General features: G+C 53.8%; 1 protein-coding gene across 1 annotated transcript in view; it reads left to right on the plus strand.

Moving 5' to 3' along the window:
• Positions 1-974: 974 nt before the first annotated feature.
• SLC9A1 (solute carrier family 9 member A1) overlaps positions 975-27,669 on the plus strand; it is a 49,843-nt gene continuing 23,148 nt past the window's right edge. Inside the window, exon 1 of the mRNA XM_077775607.1 lies at positions 975-2,116. Within this exon, the coding sequence (XP_077631733.1) occupies positions 1,762-2,116 (355 nt within the window). The 5' untranslated portion in view covers positions 975-1,761. The remainder of the gene's footprint in view (positions 2,117-27,669) is intronic.

Consider the following 27,669-nt stretch of genomic DNA (forward strand, 5'->3'; position numbering starts at 1 on the left):
GGGGAGGGGCAGCAAAAATTTTTTAATTTATTTTGGGAGAGAGAGAGGGAGGGACAGAGGATCCCAAGCAGGCTCTATGGTGACAGCAGAGAGCCCAACGTGGGGCTCGAACCCATGAACCAGGAGATCATGACCTGAGCCGAAGTTAGGAAGCTTAACCAACTGAGCCACTCAGGCACCTCTCTTTGTTTTTTAAAATGTTTTATTTATTTTATTTTGAGAGAGAGTGAGAGAGAGCGGGGGAGGCGGGTGGGCAGAGAGAAAATCCCAAGTAGGCTCCACACTTAGCTCAGAGCCGAATTTGGGGCTCAGTCTCATGAACTATGAGATCATGACATAAGTTAAAATGAACAGTCAAACCCTTAACCTACCGAGTCACCCAGGCGCCCCAAATTTCTGTTCTTTAAACCACCCAGTTTGTGGTACTTTGTTGCAGCACCCCTAACAAACGAATGTAACTATATACTAGCTAAGTTTTCTCATCTGCAAAACTGGAACCATAGTAATGGTTCTATATGCTGGGCTGAAATACTTCATGTAGATTGTCTCATTTAGTCATCATAGCATCCCTCCAAAATAGGCACTGCTACTATTTCCACTTGACAGATGAGAAAGCTGGGGAACAGAGAAGTTAAGTAACTTGCTCAAGGTTATATAATAGCTAAATATATAAGATGATAATATATCCTTCGCAAGACTGTTGGGAACTCTTCATGAGACTGCAAGTGTCTATTGGAAAGTACTTTGCAAATAGTCAAGCATTTAACCCCTGTTAGCTAGAATCTCTGTAGATTTCAGTCCCTTTTTTGCCATTCCTGACTCTTCCTCTTCTTGCGCGTACTTCCTTCCCTTGGCGACAGGGGTCGCTGCGGTGAGCGGGCGCTGACAGGTCCCTCTAGCCTGCTGCGCTGGCTGCTCGCTGGTGCCTATAAATTGCAGCCCGGGGCTTAGCGAGGCATCAGTGCACCGCCGCCGGGGCTGGGGTCGGAGCCGGAACTGTCATTGGAGCTGGACTCGGCAGCTGAAGCTGGGCCGGGGCGGAGCGCCGTGCTGTGCCGGGGCCGCAAGGAGGGGTGTGTTGCTGCCGGGCCACCGCGAGCCGCCCCCAGCCCGCGCCGAGGTGCCCTCCTGCCAGGCCGCCTGCCTCCGCCTTCCGCCTCCCTCCATTTCCCCGGAATTTCAGCCCGGCGCGCCTGCACCCCGGCCCTTCTCTGGGTGGGGAAGCTCCCGGCCGCTTTCCAGCTTCACTCCTTCCTCGCAGGCTGGGCTCCCAGCCCCCTCTCTTCTTTTCCTGGACTGGCTCCCACTCCTTTCGTTCCCCTTCCTTTCGCTCCCGCTCCCTGCCCCTTCCCTTAGCTGAGTCCCAGCTCCTCAGTCACTTTCCTCAGCCAAGGGTCTCAGCCTTCCCTCCTCCTTTTCCTTGCCTGGGGTCCAACCTATCCTGGCCCTTCCTCTGTCTCTAGGGTGCAGTCTCTGCCCCCACCCTCCTTTCCAGGCCTGGAGTTCCAGACCTTTTAGTCTCTTCCTGTGGTCCTTTCTGGGTCCTTGTCCCCTTTCCCCAGTTTGGAGTTCTCCACTGCAAACCCAGCCTCCCTCCATCCCCAGAGATCCGCTTCCACACGAATACCTCTCTAAAACATGAACTTATCCTAGGGACTGCCCTAGTCGGCTCCTACCTGCTGACCCCTTGCTACCTATGTCCCAGGTCTTACTCTCACTTTGCTAACAGTCAAGGCCTGCTGGCTGAGCCAAGGGATCAGCATGATGCCTCTGTGGTCGGGCATCTGTGGCCGCTCTCCCCCGCGAATCTTCCCTTCGTTGCTCGTGGTGGTAGCCTTGGTGGGGCTGCTGCCTGTTCTCAGGAGCCACGGCCTCCAGCCCAGCCCTACTGCCAGCACCATCCGAGGCTCAGAGCCACCCCGGGAACGCTCTATTGGGGATGTCACCACCGCCCCACCGGAGATTCCCCCCGAGAGCCGGCCTGTTAACCATTCCGTCACTGACCACAGCATGAAGACTCGAAAGGCCTTTCCCGTCCTGGGCATCGACTACACACATGTGCGCACACCCTTTGAGATCTCGCTCTGGATCCTGCTGGCCTGCCTCATGAAGATAGGTAAGTCCAGTCTGCTCCGACACTTCTGATGCCACCAGATTGGTGAGCTTCGTGTCCCATCCTTACCACTTGAGGCTGCCCAGGAACAAAGGTCTGGACCACTCCAGCCTCCATCCTGCCATCTTGGTCCTTCTCAAACTTGAACTCCGTAGTCTGAGCCCTCCCAATATTAGAGCCAGCTTTGTGCATGGGAGAAAGCAGGATTAGAGCATGGGATGCTTCTGATACTGGGTACCTTCAGCAAGGGCTCCAGGCCCGCAGGTCTCCTCTAGGCTGGGTCAGACCCCCAGCGGAGCCAGGCACCCAGCTGTGGGTGAGCCAGAGGAGTGTCTTTCAGCACGTGGCACAGTGTGCTCTGTCAACAGCAAACAGTGCAAATTATAGGCTTCATGTACTTCCAGGATGGAGTGTATATCTCCTTGGCCTGTCTGGGGAGTTTAAGTATAGCAGGGGACCCGTGTGCTGGAGACCTTGAAGTGTGGTGGAATATGAGGGATCCCTATAGTATCGCCTTCCTTTTTCCCCAGAATGTTATCTGTCAGCTTTACCTGCCCAGGCTGGCTGGGAGCCCCTGAGTCAGTTTCCGGCCCAGGAATGCCATCCCTTATACAGTTTATGGGACTGGGGCCCTGGAAATTTCTGAAGTCTGTTTTGGAGGTGGAAGGGGAGTGGAGGAGGTTGAAGCCCAGTCCGGCCCCTGCTCACCTCCAGCTTGGCACCCAGCTGTGTCTCTCAAGGTGCCGTATGGGCTGGCCAGTCATGTTGGCCGCCTGCTCAACCAAGTGGGAGACGGACAAGTGGATTGGCTTGGGATGCTCTGGTCTGAAGAGACTGAAATGTTCTTCTTGGGAGAAGGAACTAGAAAAGTTGTTCCCTCCCCTCCCTGGGCTCCCTCCCTCCTAGGCCTGAACACTGTGTTCTGCTGGGTGATTGATGGAATTCACCGGAGGCTGCATAGCCCAGAAGTCCCTGGAAGTGTATGTTGGGGGNCTGTGGAAGGCATGAGGAGCTGGGATGCTGCAGATTTGGGTTTGGGGAGTTGGTGACTCTCGGTAGGAAGCCTTGCAGCTTTTCCAAGGGCACGCAGGAGCTGAGGATGCCAGGCTGGTGTGAGGCAGGCTCTGGAACAGGCTGCAGGAAGATACTCTGCTTTGACAGACCCGGTTGCTGGTGTGTAGCTTTGGTGCTGTGATGGTAGCAGGGCCCATACATGGAGCTGGGCCACCAGCACCTATGCCCTGATGGCAGCCAGCTTCCTGGTAAAAGTCAAGGACTGGGCCAGAGGAGCTGTGTGTACTGATTCTGACAACAGCATGACCTTGAACCAGCCGGGGCCTTTTTCTGCAGGTGTTGCCCAGCTGTGAAACTGGCAAGAATCTCTAAATTTGACCATACCAGTTGAGTCACGAAACCAGTGACCATGATGTGTCATTTGCCTGTGTGAGATCAGGGGGAGACCTCACAATCACTGTGTATAAATTGCCCTTCTGTCTCCCAACTCCCTCACCTCCCAACGACACCTGGCATTGTGTTAGGGCACCGGGAGCTGGTACACACACTGCCAATCTCAGTACCTTCTACTGGGACGACCCCATGACCACAAAGAGCCTACTCTGGGCAGTGAGGAGTTGGGTCCCTGCAGGCCTGATATCTGTTTTGAATGGGGTCAGGCTTGGCCTGCTTTGTCCCCACCAGAACCTGAGCCAGGGGCCCTGAGCAGCTGGAGAGCAGAGATGATGCCATGGCAAGGGCACCAGTCTAGAAAGTTAGGACTTGGCTTCTCATCCCACCTCCCTCTGTGACCTTGGGCCAGTCATGCCTCCCCATTTGTCAGTTGATCTTTGCCCCCCCCTCCCCCCCCAGGACTGACATTTCTGCCATTCCACTGACTCGGATAACCCTGGCAAGTCATTCAGCCTTGGGCCTCAGTTTTTCCCATTGTAAAATGAGGAGGCTGGATATGATCTCTGAGGGCGTTTGCAGTTCCAAAAGTCTGTGTCTCTGGCTTGGAAGGGCATTCTGAAAACAGAGGAGCCCTAGCACCTGGCCATTCTGGGGACGAGAGTAGAGAGAAGTATGACTAGAAGATCTCAAGGGCCCCTGCTCAAGTGGCAAAAGTGAACGCCCATTTCCCCCCTTTCCCTTTGCAGGGAGTGTAGAGTTCAGGTTAGATAAAGGCTCCACCGCTCTGCCCCTTAGCCTTTCTGAGCTGCTGCTTCCTCATATATAAAATGGGGGAAATAATAGTACCTAGTTACCATGCTGCTGATGTGACAGTGACATAAATTAATGCGTGTGAGGCCAACTTGGTACCTCCAGGAAGCACTGAGTGAGTGGCAGCTGCCCCTGTTGGTATTTTAACCACCAAAGGCAAATACATCCCTACCTCAGCCACCTACGTGCAGTCTTCCTGTGAAGATGGAGGCTTACAAATCTCTCAACCCCAGGCTGCCACAGGGTGTCCTTCCTTAAGGTTTCAGAGTTTTGGGTGTGTCCTACTGACTCCGTTCTTCCTTTCACTTCTTCTGCCTCCCGGCTGGTCCTGGAGGGAGGGGAGATAGATAGCACCAACTGACTTCGGGGACGGGGTCGGGGGCTGAGGCCACGCTCCCTCTGCACGCCCAGATCCCCAAGAACCTAGGAGTTCATTTTGGGGTCTTGCCTGTTCTCCCAGCACCGTAGTGTGGGTAGGAGCTGTGTTGGAGCCCTCATTCTGTCATCTCTGGCAGCTGCTTCCCTTGCAAGGTACCCCTCCTTTAAGAACAGAAAGTGCTGTGTGCACTTCTCCTTCCTGCCCTAATCATTGAGCAGAGCCTCAAGTAGACCCCGTCGGAGACGGTTGTGGAAGGGTAGGGTTGGCTAGAGCTGGAGTTCTAGAGTAATGCCTCTGGGCTCTTTTCTAACTGGCCCAGTAGGTGACATTAGGCCCTCCTCTCCCAACAGTCAGGGATTCTAGACTTTTCCTTTGTAGGGAGGGGCTGGTGTTGTTGGGGGGGGGGCAGTTTAGACAATTGGGAGATTTGTGAGAGTGACCCCAAGAAGCTTAGGCTATGTCTGCTGCCCGCCCCCTCCCCGCCTTGTGATCCGGATCCTGCGTGAATTCCACTTTGTCCCCGGTTCAACCGACTCCCAGGCTAGGGGAGTTCCAAGGGAGAGCCTCACTGTAACCCAGCTCAGCACTGGCACCCTGTGCGTCTGTTTGCCCGTATCCCTGACCCAGAACTCCTGGCAGAGTCCTGAGAGCCCATAAAGCAGGTATTCATCTGGTCTCCTGACCAGAGACCTAACAAAAAAGACTTCCTTTGTCTCTTCACATGTTATAACTTTTTGGGGGGTTTGGTCTTTGCAAGGCGCATCCTGCCATTTCCTCCTTGAACAAGTTGTGTGTCGAGGAGGTAGGGCTCACTGTTGCCCACTTTACATGCATGGATATCAGCCCCAGCGACCGTTGCCTATAAAAATAAGACGAGAACTTCCCTCTCCCACTTCTCAGGAGAGAGGTACAACTTTAAAGGTCACCTTGAAACTGTCTCAAGAAGCCCAGATGGCACGCTCCAAAAAGAAAGGAGTGATCTTTTTCTCTTTGGGAATACAGCTGCCCGGTGGCAGGGCAGTGGGAGGAGAGGGTCAGCTGGGGGCTGGGAGGAAGCTGTCAGGTGCTGAACAGGTGTCTCCAGAAGCATCAGGACACTCAGAGGCCTCGACTGGTCATGTTGCTGGACTTGGTTCAGCTGAGCTCCCACCCCTGCTCCTGCAGCTCTGGGAAAGCACGGACAGGGTCAGAAATCCTGGGCCCTGCCCCTGCCCCTCAGTGCCAGTGACCGTGGCCAGGCGCCTCATTTCTCTGGACCTGACTCGCCTCACTTGTAAGGTAAAGATGCTGTCTCTATCTTCAGAGATGGTTGTAGAGGACAAACGGGAATGCCCAGCCCAGGCCCGGCCTCCGAGGCAGCTTCTAGGGCCTGTTCAGACTCCACCCCTGTGGGCGGTCTTCCCAGCCCCCTCCAGTCCACACCAGTAGCTCTGGCTTCTCCCCCTGAACCCGTTTCCCTTATTGTTTATCCACAACTTTGGCATGAGGCCTAGCCTGCCCTGTGACATCTCTTCTGTTGGGTGTGTTTGTGTTTTAATCAGAATTACTATTTATTGAGTATCTGCAGAGTAGTGTCAGTCACTTTATAAAAGTGATCTCATTTAATTCCTACTAAAATCATATGAAATAAAGGCTATCTGTTTTACAGATGAGGCAACAGCTCATAGAGGTTATCTTCTGTGATGTTGAATTGCTGTCTATTTTCTGTTTGAGACTTGGCATTACCCCTTAGAGGGGTGCAACCCTGTCCCCTGCCCCTCACAGTGGCATCCACAAGGGCACAGGGCCTTGCACTGAGTAGGGGCCCAGCTTGCCACGCCTGCACTCAGGAGTTTTAGCACTCTCTCTAGGGGTGGGGCAGGGGTCAGTGGTGGGAGCCCTCTCTGCTGTTGGGGTTCTGTGCCTGGCTTTGGGCCTAACCCCANACTCAATCCAGTAGTGAGGCTGGGCCTATCTATCCCTGGTCCTCTGGTAGTGACCCCACCTGCTATCTCTCTGGTGTTGCCCTGTGGTCTGACCAGAGCTTGCTTCTTGGGCAGGGGCGTGCCAATGGAAGGGGGGTTAGCCAGCAGGGGGAGGCTAGCCTTGTGATTGCGATCTTCTACCTCTGGGCTGGAAGGATGCTGGGCTGCTTTCAGTTACCCTTAGGGCCCGGCAGGATCCCCTGAGAGGTAGCCTGTGTGTTGGGAGCAGGCGGCACACATTTCTTTAGCCCTGTAAGGCAGGCAGTATTTAGTAGTATTTATCATTACTACTGTAACTTGTTTCCAAAGCACTTGCATATATAGTATTTAATTCTGATTGTCTCCGTGGGTTAGCAGGGGGCATTGATGTTACCCATCGGACATCTAAGGACTCTGAGGTCACTTAGCAAGTTAGTGGCAAAGAACACAATCCCTGGACTTCTAATGCAAGACCTCATCCTCTTTTCTGCCTGGCCGACACACTGGGTTGTCATAAAGATCAAGGGGGACCAGAAATCCAAAGGGGCTTTGCAGGCATGTCCACATTGGTAATCTGAATAGTTGCCAGGAGAGATACCAGTTTCTCCAGAGACACCGGAGACACTGGGGGACCAGTAGGAGGAAAGAGCTGAAGGATCAGGGCAGTCTGGGGTGGTCTGAAGCTCAGGCCACATCAGCTCCAAGTTCTTATGAAGAGCATAAGGGCTGAACTCATCCTGGAGACCTGTCATTCTTAGAGCCCCGGTCAGTGGAAAAGCACACCTTTGAAATGGAGGGCTTTTCCTTTTCCTTAAAGCATCCATAGGCCCTCTTGGAGGAGAAAGGAGAGGCAGAGAAGTGAATTACAACCAAAAACATGCTGAATGAGGCAGTTAAGAAACCTGAGATATGGTCTTAGCTCTTTGCTGAGCTGTGTGACCTTAGGCAAGGCACAACCTCTCTGAGCTCCTGTTGGGAAATATTTGTAACAGTTTTGTCCACTATTTGTTAATTGCATTAGCTGCCGCTTATTAGGCTCCTATTTCAGAAGCCATGTCAGGTACTTGCACAGCTAGAAAACTTTCTGACTCTGGAACCCGTGTTCTTCATTATGCCTTGACTCCCTTTCAACTCCAAAGTTTTATTTTTCTCATACTCATTTTGAGCAAGGAAGAGTTTTAAGGTTTTCATATTTTCAGTCTTGGCTGCAATCTGTGGCTCCTTTCTTGGGTTTTAGGGGAAAACTGTGACACCTCCTCCCCCCAAGTCCCACCGTGAATTAAAAAGCCCTGCTCTGGGGTGCTGCCATTCAGAAACGCAGGAGAGGCAGGGGCCTGGAGTGGAGAGGCGCCAGGCTCCCTTGGGAATGCCAGCCTGTACTGAACTGGCCAGCCAGCCTTCTTCCGTCATCCCCTCACCTGCCCCCTTTCCTTCTGTGGTGGGGAGAGAAGGCTCACTCAGCAAACCCAGGACCTGGGTTATCCCTGAGTCATCCATCGCCTGTGTGGGCCTCATTTTGCAGCACTCACACCCCCTGCAAACGTCTGAGTCAGACATGTCTCCCCAAGGTTGTCTGCACACACCGCCCTGGGCCAGACCATCTCTTTAGATGCCGATAAACATCAACTGATACTTTTAGGCAGCCCGTGATTATATGTGGGTATTTTTAATCTTATGGGCTAATCTAATTTTAACTGAACTAAGTTTTGGGCTGGGCCTGGTTCAGTGGGCTCTCCCCTTCCCTTGAGATCATCCTGACTTCATTTTCTTCCCCCTGAAACTCATTTAACAGGAGGGGCCAGTTGGGGGTCTACTAGGTCAGACCTGAGCCCTGAGTTCTAATACTGACTTGCTGAGAATGTGGAGTTCCCCAAATTACCCCCAGCGAGTTCTTTTCTGAAAAGATATGTCCTTAAGCAGCAGCTTGGAGTGAGGTCCAGGACAAGAAGTCCTGTTTTTTGGGAAGCGAGGCTGGCTCAGATGGTTGAGCGTCCGACTGCGGTTCAGGTCATGATCTCACGGTTCGTGGGTTTGAGCCCTGCGTCCGGCTCTGTGCTGATAGCTCAGAGCCTGGAACTTGTATGTTTCCCTCTCTGCCCCTCCTCCACTCTCACTCTGTCTCTCAAAAATAAATAAATGTTTTAAAAAATTAAAAAAAAAAAAAAAAAAGAGTCCTGTTCTCAGGCCTCTTTCTCAGTCCCTTGGGTGGACACTTACCACCCCCCCCCAAGCCCAGTCTGGCACTTCCACAGTCCTCAGCCTGTTTGAGACCAGGCCACTGAAAGCAGAGCGGTGACCTCACAGCTGTGTGTCAGGCAGAGCCCACGAGCTCACCCAAATAATAAACAGCTAACACTTACATAGCACTTGCCGTGTGCCAGGCAAGGCTCACAAAGGCTGTGTCTTTGTGCTGGTCAGCCAGGACTGGGAGCAGCTCATTGATTTGTCTCTTCAAGCTGGGATGGAAGAGGCAGGTCGGCCAAATCAGCCACCAGGCATTTAGCCTGTGGCCCGTCAGGGAACCAAGAAGAGTGAAATGCTGGGCCCTGCTCATTAGGCACTTCCGGTGTGCCTAGGAGAGAATGGGGGGTCTGTGCTGAGGACAGGCAGTGTTCAGGGACCAACCAGTCCCCGAGGGCAGGAGTGAGTAGGGGAGGCTTCTCAGGAAAAGTAGAACTTGAGCCGGTCTTGAAGGCTGGAGAGGAAGGAGAGAAGCACGTGGGACCAAGAGAGTTATTCTTAGCCCACAATCCCCACAAGAATGTAAGCCCCTTGAGGACAGGGCCTTTGTTTGCTTTCTCGTCCGTGCTTGGCACAGACTGAGGCCTCCTGAATATCTGGGGAATGAAGGGGTGCGTGACTGACTTCCACGAAGAGACGGGGTCCATGTGACTAAAGCGTGGGGCAGACAGGAAACCAGTTTGACCGCTCAGAGAGGAAAGAGCAAGAGTTGGAGAGGCTAGTTATCAGACTAAATGCCAGGCCAGGGGTTTAACTGAGCTCCGCAAGTGACACTCAGAGTGCTTTTAGGCATCGGCCTGTGTGTGAGTGGTGCTGCCAAGGCCACCTCCCTCCCTCCCTCCCCACCTCCCTCCTTCCCTCCCTCTTCACCTCCCTGTGCTTGGCTCTAATTGAGGGTCTGCAGGGGCAACCTCTCTGGGCTGGGTGGGGTCTCTCTAGGAAAGTGTGGGTCTGTTGGTCTGCCCTCCATTTGTATGAGTAAAAGCAAGATACCAGAGCTTCCTCAGGGAGCTGCCAAGAGCCCTAATTGAATTAAGCTTTTCCTGGGAAGATTCTTTAAGCCATCAACTGCTCTGTGCTGTGACCAGTGGCCATAAGCCGTGCAAGAAGGTAATCTCATTAATTTATGGTTGTGCCTAGACAGGTTGACTTACGGCTTCTCTCTGTTTTTATGTGTGTTAGGAGTGGGGTGGGGCCAGAATCTCCTTTTTGTGGCAGATTTATTTTTAAAATATGAATACATAAAACATGTTTGTGATCAAAGCAAAACAAACAAAAATAAGACAGTACAGAAGGTTACTACGGTAAAAGGTAAAATTTCCCCTCCTCACTTCTCTGATCACCCGACTGACATACTCCCTAGAGTTAACTTTCTTGTGCTGTTTTTCGTAAATTCTCTATACATATATGAATGTGGGTGTGTGTGGGCAGATTTAGTTTTCATAAAGCCACTTGTGTAAAGGAAAAGAGTTCTAGGCTGGAACCTGGGTCCTAGATCTAGCTCTGCCTCTCCCTGGCATGTTGACCTATGGTAAGTCATTTTCCCTCCCTGGGCCTTAGTTTTCCTGTCTGTCGATTTCAGTTGTTAGGAGGCTCTTCAGGACTTCTCAGCAAGAAAGGCAGTCGACGCAGGGGGTGCCCCTGCTGTGATGAGTCCTGGACCAGACCCTGAGGCCCTGGGAGGGGGATCTCCACAGCCCATCCTTTGGGAGATGGGACACTGCTCTTAATTAGCCCTGGCTTCAAGAGTACAGAATTCTCAAGTACAGGATCATGGTCCCCTCCAACTCCAGCTCAGGGTTATGGGATTAAATGAATGGGTTCTCAGAGACCCAGCTCTGTTGCTGGGGAAAGAAGACAACACAAGGGACAAAGCACAAGTGGGGAAGTGTGTGGCTCAGCCTGAGATGCTGGGGGCTTTGGATAGGAGGGGGAGACATAACGGAAGGTTTCCTGAGGGAGGTAGTTCTGAGCAATGAGCCTGGTGAAGAAGAGGAACATCGTTTGGTAAGGCTTGCTGTTGGAAGGGATTCTGGCTTAGGTGGGAGACTGGACTGGATGACCGACTTTTCTTCTAGGATCTAGGTTTCTAAGATACTTTTTAAAAAACTTTTTATTAAAGTAATCTCTACATCCAACATGGGGCTCGAACTCACAACCCTGAGATCAAGAGTCACATGCTCCACCGACTGAGCCAACCAGGTACCCCTAAGATTCTTTCTAAGTCTATGATGGAGTTGAGGGGACTTGGGGATCCCCAAAATAGTCTGCAGACATTGTATATGTGTATTTTTATCAGAGAGAGTAGTAGTAGTAGCCACAGCTTTTCCGAGGGATGCGTGGCCCCACAAAGTTGAAGAGCTTTGGCTCTTTGTGCTGTGAAAATTTGAAGTTGGTTAAAGGACTTTCTTTGGGCAGAGTGTAATGGGAGACGGCAGAACTCCTTCTAGGCAAGGGGAATGAACCCTTGTCGGGGTCAGAATGAGTAAGCTGTGTCCTTCGAGAAGAGAAAGGAAATTGACCCTGTAAAGTTGAAAAAAGCTTTTCTGGATTGGAGATCAAAGCAGATACAGCAGACTCCTGTGCAGGTGGGGCAGGTGCGGGGTTCCTTCTACCCCTGGGGTCTGCTAAGTTTCCGTGGTAGTTCCAGTCCACACCCCAGGAGGTAGTTCAGGCCTCTGGCCCTTTGTCCTAAAGTGACTAGGGCCCAAACATACCCCTGAGCCTCTGTTAGGGGAAGCAGCTACCTTTGAGGCAGCAGAAGCAAGGGGTTGCCTCTGGAGGGGACAGGCTTTGAGGGCGCAGTGCTAGGCAGCCCCTGTTGGCCTCTGCTGTTTCCGGGACTGGGGATCCCTGATCTCCTGCTCTCACCCTGTTTCTGGAAGTAAAGTAGAGAATATTTTTCTGCCTGTAGAATGCTAGAGGTAGAAAGAACCCTATAGTAACCTGTGGTCCCGGGGCCCAGAGGGGAGACGGAGATGCTTTGGTCCCATCCTCTCCTTTTCCAGTTGAGGCCCATAGAGGGTGTGCCCAGAGCCACACGTGAGTTAATGGCTGAGGGAGGGCTTTCCCTGCTCTGTTAACTAATAACCTGGGGGCCTCTGGGCAGTAAGAGCTGGACCAAGAGGAGGGGCTGTGGTCTTTGGCTTGTTGTTGTTTCCTAAGCCCTGGTAACTCTGATGGGCCCTTTAAGCCTAAGAAGGGCAACTTCCTGCTGGAGTATCTGCCCAAGAGCTATTCTGGCAGGAAAGCCACTTGGCCTTGGCCACATAGGCCCTTGCAGGAGAACCAAGTGCAAGACTTTGTACTCCGTCACAAGCCAGTGGTGAGCCGGCTTGCTGTGCTTTTTATAGCATCTTTGCCATCAAACCAGGCATCGAGATCTTATCTTTTGGGTCCTGTGCCAGGGCCCACAGCAATCCAGATGCTGTACCAGGTAGGCAGGACACCTGCTTGAGGCTGAGCTAGCTCACCTCGCTGAGCACAGCCCAAGACTCACGTTATGTCCCAGTGGAGGAGGGGAGCAGGCAGTGCACCCCAGCCTCCCCTGGCCAGCCTGGCTGGTGACCAAGCAAGGATGCATGAAAACCACTTCTTTTGAGGAACTCAGGGACTGGTCTGAGAAAGGCCATATAGGCATAGCACAGTCGGGCAATAGAAAGTGGGTGTGATTTGAGGTGCAGATGGAATCATGAGGGTTTAGAGGAGGCAGAAAGATCTTCCCACCTGAGGATGGGGGGAGGGATGTTTGCGGAGGTAACAGTTGAACTAACCCTTGAAGGATACGCAGGAGTTAAATGAGATGCTTGAGTGAAACAGGTCTTACTGGGCACAGCCAGAAGCTTCTAGTTGGGGCAGGACCTCTGGATTATAGAGGTGTAGCCCAGAGCAGTTTCTTTGGAAATATAATGGTTAGGAACACAGGCTTTGAAGCACCACAGACTTGAGTTCAAATCTCAGCTCTCCCACACCGTGGCACCAGGATTTGGGGGTAAGTCACTTCCCCTCTTGGAGTCTCAACTTGATCCCCTGCGACATGGTGTAACACCTGGCAGATGTCGGAGGGATTCAGGGAGAGTACCCTCGTAAGATGGCTGTCACAGAGCCTGGCACATCCTGAACATGCGATAAATGATGGCACTTAGGAGTCCCTCTAGGATCAGGAGGAAGGGAAATGCTGGCTTGTTTTCTCTGGCTCTGGAATCGCCCAGCAACTGAATAATCATTCAGCAAGACTTACTGATGCCCTGCCGTGTGTCCAGTGCTGTGCTACGTGCAGTGAGGTGGCTGTGGATAAATAACATTTATCCTTTTAATGAGCGCGCTCCTGAGGTGGCTAGAGCACTTTGCAGTACACAGCAGGAAACCAGGGGAGATGCCATTCTAATCCTGTTTACGAATGAGGACGCTAGGGTCCCGAGAGATTAGGTGCCTTGCCTAGGAGCAGAAGGCCGGACTGTGGCACAGCCGAAGCCAGACTCAGGGCTTCCCATTCCAAGTCCTGTGCTGTTTCTCCTGGATAACAGTCATTTCACCATGTAGCTGTAGTAGCAAGACTTATCACTTGAAACATTTAATGAGCAAAGCACGATTTTGTATGACAACTTGATGTGTAGCTATAAAAGCACTAAATTTTGCAGAACAGATGATGGTTTTTAAAATAGGCCCAGCTCTGACGAAGTGCCAGGTGAACTGTGCCCGTGTACAGAGCAGAAGGTTCTGCCACTTTTGTAACTGCACCGCCCTGGCCGAGCCTCAGTTTCTCCAGTGAAATGGATAATGTGCGTAAAGCTCCAGGCACATTGGACGCTCTCAGAAAAGGGAGTTGCCACTATGGTAGGAAGGTGTGAGAGCCAGAGGGTATTGGGCAGTGCTGAATGTCACCAGGACTGGGGTGGGCATGCAGATGAGATCTTGAGCTGAAATGTCTGGGGATTGGTCTTCACTTGGGAGGGGGAGACACATTCAGTGAACACTGATTCATGCTTCATAAAGGCTGTGCTGAATGAAGATGGAAAGAGGAAAAAATATAATCCTAGCCTCATGGGAGAGGCTGACATCTACCCAAGCACTTGGGGTGTGCTAAGAGGTGCCACAGCAGGGCCCCACAGGGCTGTGGGTGCTCAGGAGGCTTTGGGTGGGGGGGTGGATCAGAGAACATCCCAGAGCTTCGAGCTGAGCCTTGAAGGTTGAGCAGCAGTTTGCTCGTATAGAGGGTGGAGCTGGAGAAAGGCACAGAGACGTGCATAATGCAGAGCCATAGATAACACAGAGCCAGTGACCTTTGCTTGTGAAACCCATTGGGGCATTTTTCACCCCCTTAACCTCAGCTCCAAACATACTTCACCTGCCTGGCGGGCTGGGTGGAGAAGCGGAGCTGCCCTGCGAGGCTCCGAGCTCCAGTGTAGGATGTTGCCGGATGTAGACAGTAAGCAGGTGAGCTACTGTTGTCTGAGACCCACCGAGTGCCTGGCCTTGTGCGAAGGGCTCCACGTGGCACATGGTTGTCTGAGTGTCACGGCAACCCTGAAGGGTACGAGTTCTGGTGCCTGCCTTTATCCAGCTTACAGCCACCCCGGGGAGTGGAACGCGGAAGAAAAGTACCCAGTGAAGCTGTCCCACTGTCTCAGCGCCTAGAAGGACTTCAGGGGGAGGAGAGATGTGGCTGGAACGAGGAGGCAGAGGCCTTTGTGCAGGTGTCTTCACAGGACCTTGAGAAGGGGAGGGGAAGTGGTGGGTCAGCTGAGGGTCGTAGCACCAGCCAAGGCTCTGAGCAGTGGGTGTGAGTGGGCACCCAGCCGAGGAGGGGGGAAGAAGGGGCTAAAGAGGAAGGCCCACCAGCTGCAGGGGAACTCGGGGCTGGGGGGTCGGTGAGACATCAGATTGGGTGGGTGGGCTAGGTTGGATTCCCAGGCATTTAGAACTCCAGCCAGAGGGCTGGTCAGGCTGCTGAAAGGCACGGTCGCACACGTCGATGCTTACCCTTCGCTCCATTGCCACCTCTGCTCTCCTTGTCCAAGCCACGAGCATCTCTAACCTGGTGACTCTGGTGGCCTCCTGAATGGTCTCCTGGTGGCACTCCCCTCTGCCTGTAATGAGCTCTCCACAGAGCAGCCAGGGGCATCGTTCAGAAATGGAAACAGAACTGCCATTCCCCTGCTTAAAACTTCTCAGTGCTTCCTGATGAACTTGGGGTGAAATCAAACCCAGGAGAGGTGTGACATATACCTCTCTCAGCTTCTCTGCCTGCCGCTCATCTCCCGACCTCACTCGCTCCAGCCTTCCTGGGTTTCTCAAATGCACCAGCCTCGCCGGACCTGCTCCTCCACTTGCTCTCGCCAGCCCGGAGGACTGCCGCAGGCTCCCTGCCCAGGCCCTGGATCAGATGTCCTCTCTTCAGAGAGGCCTCCCTGGCCACCGAGTCTAATGTGTAGAAGACCCCTCCTCTCACATCAGACACTGTTCTGGGTGCTGAAGACACAGCCAGGAGCAAGACAAGGAGGCTCCTGGTGTCGGGGTTCACAGGGCAGTGTGGGGTGTTGGACAGTGGACACAACAGCGTCAGGCGGTGATAAGTATCCTGGAGAAAATAGATAGGAGAGAGGTGTGCTACTTTGGATGGTTAGCTAAGCCTGTCTAAGGAGGCCGCCTCTGAGCTGAGCAAATGACAAGAAGGAGCTGGCCTTTCAAAGACCAGGGTCCCTGGAGAGGGTGCATTTGTGGAATCTGGAGTAGAGAGAGAGAGGGAGGGAAGGAGGTGTGTTGTGAGAATCTAGGTGCTTTGTGCAGCCACTGAAGTCTTTTGATCAGGGTGACGTGGTCTGAGCTGGGGAGGGGTGCGCAGAGCAGCCTGGGAGCCCGAGGTGGAGAGTTGGCTCCGGCTTTGGGCTGGCCACAGTAAACCGAGCAAAGCAGGTCCCTGGCCCACAGCCCACGGCCCAGGTCTGTGAGAGCAACAGGTGTGAAGCTTCTAAACAGGCTCCTTCCTGTGGCCGGGCCAGCAGTGGGATGGAAGCTCCAGCCTGGGAGAGTCCTTGCCAGGGAGGGGTGAGCAGGGAGCAGAGCAGGAGGGGGTGAAGGCACATGAGGAAGGGAGGGGCTGAGCGGACCCAGGCTCTGCTGGACTCCTGCCCCCCTCCTCCTCTGCCCCACCCCGGTGCCCACCTAGGGCACCAGACCTGTCCTATGCGAGCCTTGGCGCGGCTGAGCACCGGGGCTCTGACATGCCTGTTCCCTGCTGAATCCTATGATCCCATGTGGCTTGGGGGACTGCCAGGCCCGGAAGCACCAGGCCGAGAATCAGAGAAGTGGACTTTACTGTTGGGAGGGATCTAGGGTCTGAGTGAGGGAAGAGACTCCAGGAGGTGAGATGGAGAAACATAAGGGGGTTGGGGGTCAAGAGGCTTAGACTGGAGTGCCGGCTCTTGCAGCAGTGGGGGTGGGGCCTGGTGTGTAGACCTGGGGACGGTCACTGACAGTGCTGTGGAGAACATGTAATGGAGCCAGGCCCAACCCCCTCATCTCACAGAGGAGGAAGCAGAGGGCCAGAGGAAATGACTTGCCCACAGACTGCAGTGGGCGGTGACAGAGCTGGGCTTAGTTCAGGTTTCCCTACCTCTAGTCCAGAGCCCTTCTGTGATGGTGTAAGTGTGGGTCTTCTTTCCGCCACCACTCCCTCCGGGACGGCCCCCTGTCCCCTCTGCAGGTGAGGTGGCTGCCCCTGACTCCCACATTCTCTTCAGCTCGCCTCTGAGCCCTTACTGTGTGTGTGTGTGTCAGCAGTGCGGGCAGTGGCTCCCACCCTTGTGGGAGCTGACAGTTGTGTGTGGGAGACAGACGTGTAAACAGCTACCATACAAGACAGGCTGAAGTGACACAGGGAGGCAGCACAATGCAGCGTGGGCCCTGGTGGTAGACGGGTCTCAATTCTGGCACTGCCGCTTAGAATGTAGCAGTGACGAGGCCTGAGCCGAAATCGGGAAAGATCAAGCAGGCCTCTGATTCAGCATCCAGGAGTGTGGACACTTTCTCGTGGTGATGGGAACTTCAGAGAGTTTGGGGAGAGGCATGACCACGACCGGCCGGTATTGAGGATGAAGGTTCTCCTGGCAGGTGGAGCATGGTCTAGATGACGTTTCTCACAGTGTTCTTGGCTCTGGGAATCTTCCGCCTCCTCCCTCCATAGATAATTATCCTTCCTAAGAAACTGATCAGATGGGAAACTGCAGGAAATGCTTTGGGACAAGGATTGTGTAGGAGTTGGGGGGGGAACGAAAAGGATGTAGCAGGAGGCAGGATCCATGCCTAGTAGCAGGCGGTGGCTCCCTTGGAAGGAGGCAGGACGGGAGCCTGGGCAAGCTTGGAATTTAAAGCCAAGTGGGTGGCTCCGGGGGGAGCCAAGTTCCTCATAGTTCCTCTGCTCCCCTGGTGGGAAAGAGGGGTGAGGTTACTGGCAGGGTCAGCTTTTCTGAGTCCGTGTGGGGCAGTGTGGTCCAGCAGCCTCCGCACTGGGCCAGGCTGTCTGAGCCAAGCCCAGGCCTGGCTCTGCTACTCAGCTGTAACTTCCATGTCTGAAATTCCATCATTGTGGGTCAGGGCTGGTTATGGCGAGTGGGTGTGCACTGGGCACCCTCTCCTGGCACACAGCACACCTCGTATCTCAGCTCCCTGCAGGCCTGAAGCATTAGTTGAGGGCCTGACCTCTGCTCCCCACCGGCCTTGCTGGGTAAACAGCAGCGCCCGGTGCACCAAGGCTCCACTCCGTGTGAGCAGGTGACTAAACCACAGCCACCAGTGATTAGCAGTGATGGGCAAGCAAAGGCAAGGCCACTGGCGCAGGGGCCCGGATGGTGGAGATTCAGCTCATCCTTTGGTACAGTCAGGGTCAGTAGAGCCCAGTGGCTTCAGCTTTTCAGAGTCCGGCAGACCTGGCTTTGAATCCCGACTGCATTCCTGCAGCTATAGGATGTTAAGCCGAGTACCTGACCCATGAACATCATTTTTCTGTAGATAATTCTCCCTTGCGTGTTTTTTTAAACCTTTCCCCCCCTCTATTTCCTTGAGGAATAACATATGTATTTACATACAGCCGAGTGCACTAACCTTAAAGTGAACAGTGGTTATTTACAAATGTTTGCAACCTGTTGACAAGCCAATCAAGATAGAGGATATCTGCATCCCCCCGCCAAGGTTCCCTCCTCCCCTTCCAGCCTGTACCCCCACAGTCCTCTGAGGTAACCGCTGTTCTGACTGCTGTCATCATCAGTTTGTTGTACCTGTTCTTGACCTTGATATAACTGGAAGTCAGACAACAGTATTCTTTTGTGTCCGGCTTCTTTCTCTCGGCTTATTGAGGAAGTTCCTCTTTGTCGTCACATGAACGAGAGTTTGTTTTCTCTGTCGCTGTGCAGCACTGCCTCGTATGAATGAGTCCCAGTGCTTCCACTCTTCTGCTAATGGTCATTTGAGTTGGTTTCCGTTTTTGACAGTTATGAATAAAGCTGCTATGAACATTCTTTTTTTTTTTTAAGTTTATTTATTTTGAGAGACAGAGCAGAAGAGGGGCATAGAGAGAGGGGGAGAAAGAATCCCAGGCAGGTTCTGTGCTGTCAGCGTGGAGCCTAATGCGAGGCTCGAACTCACCAACCATGAGAGCATGACCTGAGCCACAACCAAGAGTTGGACGCTTAACCGACTGAGCCACCCAGGCGCCCCAAAGCTGCTATGAGCATTCTTACTCTCCACGGGGTTTTGTGACCATCAAAGAAAATAATTGATTACAGTAAAGTATTTATTTTTTTAAGTGTGTTTATTTATTTTGAGATAGAGCAAGAATGCAAGTGCACCTGAGTGAGAAAAGGGCAGAGAGAGAGAAGGAGAGAGAGAATCCCAAGCAGGCTCTGCACTGTCAGCGCAGAGCTCAATGAGGGGCTCAAACCCACGAAGCCATGTGATGATGACCTGAGCCGAAACCAAGAGTTGGACACTTAACCCATTGAACCACCCAACCCCCTGTAGTAAAATGTTTAATACTGAGTTTGGACATAGAGCAAGTGCTCAGAAAAATGTCCTCCCAGATCTTGTTGTTGTCCATAAAAAGGAAACAAAATTCAAATGAAACCTAAGTATATAAAGAAAAAGTGCAAATCCTATCCTTTTACTCGCTTGCTCCTTAGAGCTGATCACTTCACAGTTCTGAGTGTCTGCCTGGACTTTTCCCTAGCCTTGTGTGAAGTTCTTTTTAATAAAAATAATTTCAAAGTAGTAATTATGCTGTTCATACTCTTTTGCAACTTACTTTTTTCATGAAGTCTGACTTTTTGAGATTCACCTTATCTGCATTAAAGGAGCAGCACCGAGAGGGACAGGCTGGAATGAGCTCGGGGCCTTCTACTGGAGCCTGGCAGGGCTGCTCTCAGGACTTCCTCCGTGTGGAACCCAGGGTTTGGTTTCTGGAACCCTGGGTGTAAAGTCCTGGCTCTGTCGTGCCCTGTCTGGGTGTGTTCTTGGGCTTAAATGTCCTGAGCTTTGGTTTTCTCATCTGTAAAGCAGGAGAGCCCACACCTGCCTCATAAAGGGCTGCCATGAAGCCCAACTCTAAATGTGATGATGTCTAGGAAAGATCAATGTCAGGGTAGGAGATAACATATAGCAAAGTACAAAGTGGAAAGTACAGGGTGGAAAGTGACAAACATATGCTGCTTACTCTGTAAAATCAAGGGCTGTCAGGGCCAGAAGAGCCTCTGAGACGCTAACACCGCCCGCCACCTTACATGTGAGGAAACCGTGGCCCAGGGAAGGCTGCAGAGCCAGAACCAAGCCCAGGGGGACATCAGCCCTGCAGCTGCCCAGTGGCGGGGGTGCCCACCCTCCTCTGGTCCAGGAGGGTGGGGAAGCAGGCAGGTGGGGCAGAGGACATGCTGCAGTCCAGGCCACAGCACCTTTTCCATCCTAACTGTGCCCCCAAACAAGGACCTCTGTCCATTCCCCGGCCCCGCAGAGCTCCCTCCCTCCCCCTAAGAAGCACCCCTGCTCTCTGCCTCCCTGCAGGTGACAGCCTGGAGTTGAGTAGTCTCTTAGACGTCTTATAGCTTGATGTTTGGATCTCCTGAGCCTTCGCCCTCCCAGCTTTTATCTTATAGAAAGGGCTCCCCCAGGCCTGTGAGCAGATGGTCTAGGCTGAGGTCAGGGATCTGGGAACAAAACCCTGACCAGTATAGGCTGGGCCCTGTGCCCCATTCACCCTGCTCCTCCCATGGAAGAATTGGCATGATAAGATTTGCCTGGAACGGGCCCAGGTGGGCCCCACTCTCCCCCGTGTTTGGCCACTGCACTCAGTACCAGGCACACCGAGGTGGAGGCGGCTCTTTGTGCTCTGGCTCCCGCCTCTTCTGGAGCCACAGCTCTTTATGAAAGCACCTGTGGCGGTGATATCAGGTTGCTGGGCAGGGCCGCTGGGAGTGCCCTGTTGGTCCAGGGTGGGGTGTGAGCCCGCGTATCCACTTTCAGGGTGAGGTTGTGGAGGGACACACGTTCTGATGGCAGCGAACGGTGATATTACAGACGCCCCGCACAAAGCGTAGGAGGCACCGCCACCACATGCCGGAGTTCTTGCCTAGCTTGTCACCATTCTGGGCCCTCTGCCTTCAGCATCTTGGGTGGGCCTTACCTGACCCAGTGAGGTGGGGAAGAGGGGTGTCCTCATTTTATAAATGAGGACCCTGAGGCCTGGAGAGGTTAACCAACTCGCCCAGGGTCACGTGCACAAGAAAGTGGTGGAACCGAGTGACCTTGAATGCTAGGAAGCCAGGTGAGAGAGTCATTTGAGGTTACCCAGCCCTCTCTCCTAGTAGTTGAGCAAACCTGAGGTCCAGAGTTAGGGCACGTGGGGATTAGCACTCAGGGCCAGTATTCTTTCCCTTCCATTGATAACAACCATAGTAGATACCATAGTGAGGCCCCCAGCCTACTCCTTTGAACATCCTGAGACAGTCCAGTTAGGCCCATCTTTTGGAGAGTCAAGAAAATAGTTATCCACCTTATTCTTCCCGTGGCTCAGATGAGGAACCTGGTTGAGAAATGCCCTGGGGGACAAGTACCCGTCAGCTCTGGTGTCAGCTCCCTGGGCTTGACTCTTGCTTGGCCTTGCCACTTACCAGCCTCGCGGCCTTGGCCAAGTAGCCCGGCCTCTCTGAGCCTCAGGTTCCTCGTCTGTGATGTGAGTGTGATAGTGCCTCCCTCACTGGGCGGTTTGAGGATTCAGGAGCCCTCAGTGAGTGCTGTGATCATCAACGTCCCCATCTCATGCAGAAGCTGGCGACTGAGCTGATCAGAACCAGGGCTCCAGCCTGAGTTCTGGGCCCTTCTTGTCTGGCCCTGCAGTGCTTGTTCCTGCTGCCACAGGCAGCCCCACCTCTGTGCCACATGCAGGGTTATATGATGGGCCCTGCTTAGGTGGAAGCAGGTGCTGTTGGAGGCTTTCTTCGCTTCTTCCTGGGCACAGGACAGGGACTTAAATGGGGCACGCCGGTGGCAGGCAAGTAGGCAGGCCGTCAGCCTCTCAGCCTGCCTATATCTTGCCCCTCTGTGCTCAGCTCATCACCGATGGGCTTCTGCCATCAGCCAGGCCCTCACTGCATAGCCACGTGGGGACTGGACTCCGGAACCTGCAGATGAGAGTGGCGGCAGGAAGCAGTTACGGGCCATTTCCTGTCGACCAGTCTGGTGTGAAGGCAGAGCTCAGCCTCTGGGATGAGGCAGTCCTGGGATCAAGTACCAGTCTTGTTGCTTACTGGCTGTGTGCCACTTGGGCAAGTTCTTTAAACTCCGGGCCTCAGTTTCTCCCCTGGAAAATGGAAATGGTGTCTGCCTCACGGCATCGCTGAGGCCAAATGAGAAAGCACAGAGCTTGGTGACAGTTCTCCCTTCCCATGCCGGCATGTGGCTAGCAGGCTGCACGGTGTCCCCCAAGGCGGTGCACACAGGTGTTAAGCAGGGGCCTTGCAGGCCTCATCGAGGCCTGGGAGGTGCCTCTGGAAAATTTCTGTACCTCTGTTCCAGGGATAACAGGTCCTGGTCCTCCCTCTGAGAGAGCACATGGAACCAGAGCATATTAGTGCTGCTGGGAGTCTTAGAGGGAACTGGGATTTTGGGGTGGGTGAGTTTCTCCCTCCCAAGGTCACATAGCAAGCAAATGACAGCATGACGTGAACCGTGCCTCCTGTTCCGAGCACAGCAGGACAGGAAACCGGGGCTCGGAGCTGGAGGAAACATGCCGGGCCGTGGCTCTGGAGTCAGAAAGACCCCACCGTAGGGCCTTGGTTAAGCCTCTTAACTGCTCCCTGCCTCAGTTTCCTCGGCTGCAGATTGAGGATGTGACACCAGAGAACTTTCTGGGGACTCATGCAGCTGAGGTATACGACACATCTCAGTGACGTGCCCAGTAAAAGGTAGCTACAAAGAAAAGGGAGCAATGAGGAGGTGGCGTTGTGTTCTACGTGAGGACTGCCTTTGGAGTATGAGTCCTTGGTGTGAATAAATCTCGACTCTGCCAGCACCTTGCTGTGTGACCTTGCCGAGTTCCTGCCCTCTCTGGGCATTTTATTCTTTGCATCTAGGAAATGGAGGGGTTGGACTGGAATGGTCTTAGCAGGCCCTGTCTCCTCTAACCTCCTGTGGCTTCATACTGAGGTGCTTCTGGAGCCCCAGGAGGGGTCTGGCCTCCCTTCGCTGTGCCTGGAGCCCTGGGCCTCCCTGGCACCGGGACCGAGGCCTGCAGCCAGCCATGTCCTCATCTTTTCTCTGCAGTGTCCTCTAAAGGGCAGCGTCCTCTGAGCATGCTCAGCTCTCCCATCCACTTAGTATATCTCCCGGCTCTTAGAGGCCCGAGGTGACAAACTGTCCCAGTGGGCGGGGAGAGGCCCTCCAAGTGTGCCCTCTGTGTCTCCCTCCTCATATGAGATGCTCGGCCAGCTGGGCTGTTCAGGGCATCCCCCGGAGATCCCCCTCGGGCACCTGCTCAGGGGAGGCTGGGACCCCTCACCCTCCAGCCTGCCTCTGGGGCCTGCACTGCCTGGCCCAGCCATAGCCACAGCTCCTGCGACCTGTACCCTAGAAGGCAGTTTTACAGATTTTATAGGGGACAAGAAACAGGTTCAGTGAGGATCCAGAGAGCTACTGCCTCCTCTCAGCCTCCCTCTGCCTCCTCTCAACCTCTGCCTCACCCCAGCCCCCTCACCCCTGCCCCAGCTTCCTCTCCACTTCCCCTCAGCACCTCTGCAGGCTTCTGCCAGCCCAGCTCAGCCTGGAACCAGTGACGACAGGGACAAGGTGACTAGCCCTGTTCAGAGGGGCTCCCTCGGAGTGTGGCCGCATCTCCTGAGGCTGGCTCCTTCCCTGGCTAGTGTGCTGTGCTGCCGGCAGGCCCTCTCTGGGCCGGGGAACTAGGGGCTCAGAGATGGAACTGTGTTTTCTTCGGCAGTCGTTTGCTCTCAGATACATAATCTCATTGGCTCCTCAGAACAGCCCTGTGAGACAGATGATGAGCCTGCTCTTCAGAGGAAGAAACTGAGTTTCACCTGAGACTCAAAGGTTGAGTGCCTGCCAAGGAGACCTGGCTAGTAGGTGGCAGAGCCAGGAAATCAGGCTGCTGGTTCTCAAGACCGTGCTCCCTCTTTTTTTTTTTTTTTAATGTTTGTTTATTTTTGAGAGAGAGACAGAGTACCAGTGGGGGAGGGGCAGAGAGAGAGGGAGACAGAATCTGAAGCAGGCTCCGGGCCGTATGCTAACAACACAGAGTGCGCGACACAGTGCTTGAACTCAGGACTGGCAAAGATCATGACCTGAGCCAAAGTCAGACGCTTAACCGACTGAGCCACCCAGGCACCCCTTGACCATGGTCCCTCTTAACCACGGGACTCCCCGTTGGCTGAGTTTGGGTTGAAACCTTGGGCAGATCCCTGAGGCGACTGTACCCCTGCTTGCTTTTCCAGATGTCACCCTTCCCAGCCATCTCACTGAAGATCTTCCGGCCTACATGTGGGACAGCCTCCCCTGGCCCAGGCCCAGTTGCTCTGCCTCACTCCTCCAGACCTCTGGCTGTCACCGGACTGCTGAGCCCTCCTCTTCCTAGGGCCTGGCTCCAGCGTGAGCCAGTGAATGACCTCTGTGCCAGCGGAGGACCCAGCCCCTCTGGGGTCTTGATATTCCTACTTTGCTCTCGTGGAACCCGAGTCTAGGCAGCAGCCTTGCCAGGCAGTGGGTTAGGCCAAGCCCCGGAGGGCATCCGTGCCGGGCCGCAGGGTAGGCCGAGCCCTGAAGGGCAGACATGTTCTGCTCCCCGGGAACAGGGAGGCCCCTTGCCATTCCAGTCCTCCGTCCAAGACGGGCCTTTCTCTTTCTCATAGCCACCCAGGGCCGTGAGCATTGCTTATCCCCATGCCAGAGAGGAAGGAAGTGAGACTCAGAGCAGTACTGTGATTTGCCAGAGATCACAGAGAAGTTCAGGTTTAGAGCTGGGACAGAAGCCAGCTCCTGTGTTGGCAGACCAGGGCTCTTTACACCAGCCCGTGCTTTGTGCTATCTTACTCCGCATGAAGACTGTCCTGGGCCCAGACACCGCGCTTGTTGGCATGGGTAGAGATAGTGAGTGTGAAGTGCTTTGTCCAGTAGCAGAGCTCATTGGTCAGATATCAGAGCTGGAAAGGCCCTCAACATGCCTCTGAGAATGAGGAAACTGAGGCCAAAGTAAGGCACAAGCTCGTTCAAAGCACCTAGTGGTTGGTGGCAGGGTCTAGACCGGAACCCAGGTCTCCCGATCCCCCGCCTGGCCTTGGCTTGGGCTCTTCCTCCCCCAAATGTAGCTTTCTGGTCTCTCGAGGTATCTGGGGGTGGGCTCACCCATCCTCCTGGAGTCTGCAGGAGGCAATACACACGGCCCCTGGAGCCTAGACTTAACCCTGCAGTTGGACAGCTCTCCCCACCCCAGGGTGCTGAGCCTGGGCGACCAGCACCGTCTCCCATTCCTTCTTCCCTGAGGTGCTTGCAGGCAGGACTTTCACATCATCCCAGACCAGAGCCTTTCAGTGACCCTGACAGAATCCTGGATCGGGAGTCTGCTGTCCCATGTTTGTGACCTGGCTCTGCTGCTACCCACATGACCTTGGGAGTGTCTGAATCTCACTGACCTTCTCTTTCCTCACCTGTTGTCTACTGCCCAGAGAAGTGGCTGCTTTGTGCCCACCTAAGCCATCACCTCCTTTCCAGCCTTCACTGTCCCTTGTGCCCGATAGAAACCCCTACCTATACCATGCTGTTCCCCACACCTTCTGCCTTTCCACATGCTGCTGCTTTGCCCAGAAGGCTCTCCCAATGCCTTCCTAACCCCAGCCCTGCCTTCAGGCTCAGCCCAGTTCAGCCAGTGTTTGGTGCACAGGAGCTTAGTGCCACACCCTGAAGATGAGGTTAAATCAGAACGGAATTCTGCCCTTGGATAGTCACAGGCTCAACAAACAAGTTTTGGTCTTTGCCATGTGCCAGGCTCTGTGCTAAGTGCTGGTGGGTCAGAGATGACTAGGACAGGGTCCCTGTCCTTGAGAGCAGTCTGGAGGGGGAGACAACCTGCCAACCACACAGTGTGGAGGGCTGCAAGTTTCCAGACTAGCGTGACGAGTTTCCTCCCTGGCAGGTATTTAGGGAAGGATGCTGGGGGAGCTGGAGTGTTTCTCCAGTAACCCACCCGACAAAGCCTATGGGTTGCTCCGTGCTCTCACATGGTCTCACATGGTCTGTGGTCTCACATGGTCCCCACAACACCATTGTTAGACCACTGAGTCAGGAGATGATCTGGATGAATGAATACTGATTGTGAGCTTACTGTGCGACGGGCACAATTCTAGGTGCTAGAGTTTCAGCAGCAGAACTTGTGTTCTGGGTGGGGGACCCATCAGTAAGCACATGCAGACGTCAGGAAGTGGTGGGTGCTGTAGAGAAACATAAAGCAGGGTGAGTGGATAGAGAGGCCTGGGGAAGACCTCTGTGTTGAGGTGGCAATTGAGCAAGGATCTGAAAGAGGGAAGGAATCTGCTGTCCAACTATGTGCTGCAAGGTGTTTCAGGAGGAAGGAAGAGCAAATGCAAAGGCCCTGGGGTGGAATTGTTCTCATGCTCAAGGAAAAGCAAGGAGGCCACGAGCCAGACAAGAGTTTGGGTTGGATGTGGAATGGGAGAGAAAGGAGTCAGGATGATTCCATCCTAGGGTTTGGAGCCCAAGCAATTGAATGATACTGGAGCAGCAGGGAGCACTGTTGGAGGAGCATGTTTGGAGGTGGGGGGATGAGAGTCCACCCCACATGCACGTGGACACACTGGCCTAAAGGTCACCCCCACCCCCACCCCGGGAAGCCTCCTCATCTGCTCAAGCCTATTCCAAGCCCAGTCTTCTGAGGGTCATGTTCTCTCATCAGTGTCTTTCTGGCCCTTCTGAAAGGTCACCAGAAAGCCCAAGTTGAGCGGTGCCCACCACCCCTTCTTCATCACCACCCACAGAGGCTGTGAAGCACTGACTGGGCTGGGAGAGGTGGAAGGGGCCCCAGAGGCCTCCCTGGGTGCTGTTCTCTCCCACGGTGCCTCTGAAGTCTTGTCTTATTCTCCCTTCACAGCTGCCCCCCCAGCCCCACCCCTGGAGCAGCTGAAAATGGGACACTGGGCCTCGCTTTCCACAGGGCTGTTGTCCTGGAACTGACAGAATTTCTCTCTTTATGTTGCTTTGATGATATTGTGAGCAAGTTCAAGTTCTTTATAATGGATCTAATTCATTGTTAAGCTTCTAAGCTAAGGGACTTTCAACTGGAAGGGACATTAAGGACAACAGGTATTTGCTGTACTCAATTTCAGTTTTCTCCTAAATTTGCATTTTGCAAGCTCTACCCTACCCCCATAAAGGAAAAGAAAAGAGAAATGCAGCTTTCCCAAGGTCTAAAGTTTCTGGAAATGGAACCTCTCTTATCGAGCTTCTTGTTTCTTCTCCTGTCCCTGGTGTGGGCAGACCGGGGCTAGGAGCTCCTGCAAGGTAGGGCCTGTGGGTCCTGAGAGCAGTCTGGCAACAGGAGGAATGGGGGGGGGGGCGTTGTGGAAGCTGCACATCTGGGCACCAGGAAAGAAAAGGGAGGGTGGCTTGAATCCAGACTAAGGCCAGGTTCTTCTCCAGCCCAAGCATTCTGTGCTTTCGCTTCCTCCACCCTGCATGGTTGAAATTTCAGGGAGCCGAGAAGGGCCTCCTCTGCAAGGGACACAATTTAGATTTTTCTGGTACCTGTGATACCGCAGGGTCAGGGGAAGGTGCAGAGAAAGTGGAAACAGAGGCCCTCTGGTTTCACTGCCAGCCACAGGGGCAAGGCCTGTCTGGGGCTCTCAGTGGAGGATCTCCGTGTGTGAAACCAGCCTTCACCCCAGTGCCATCGTGGACAGACCGTTCCATATGTTATGGCAAGGGCAAGGTCATGTATATGATGAGAATGCTCCATGGGAGGGCTGGGGAGGAGGTAAGGTAATCTCGGGTCTGAAACACTGCTCCGTGGCCCTGGCTCTGTGGCCTTGAGGCCTGTAAGCAGTCATCCTTCTAACATTCTCTTTCCTTATCTTAAAATGGGGATAATTGGGGCACCTGGGTGGCTTAGTCGGTTAAGCGTCCGACTTTCACTTAGGTCATGATCTCGCGGTTCGTGGGTTCGAGCCCTGCGTCAGGCTCTGCGCTGACTGCCAGCTCAGAGCCTGGAGCCT

This window comes from Crocuta crocuta, unplaced genomic scaffold (assembly GCF_008692635.1).
Source record: "Crocuta crocuta isolate KB4526 unplaced genomic scaffold, BGI_CrCroc_1.0 scaffold127, whole genome shotgun sequence".
In the NCBI taxonomy this organism is placed as follows: domain Eukaryota; kingdom Metazoa; phylum Chordata; class Mammalia; order Carnivora; family Hyaenidae; genus Crocuta; species Crocuta crocuta.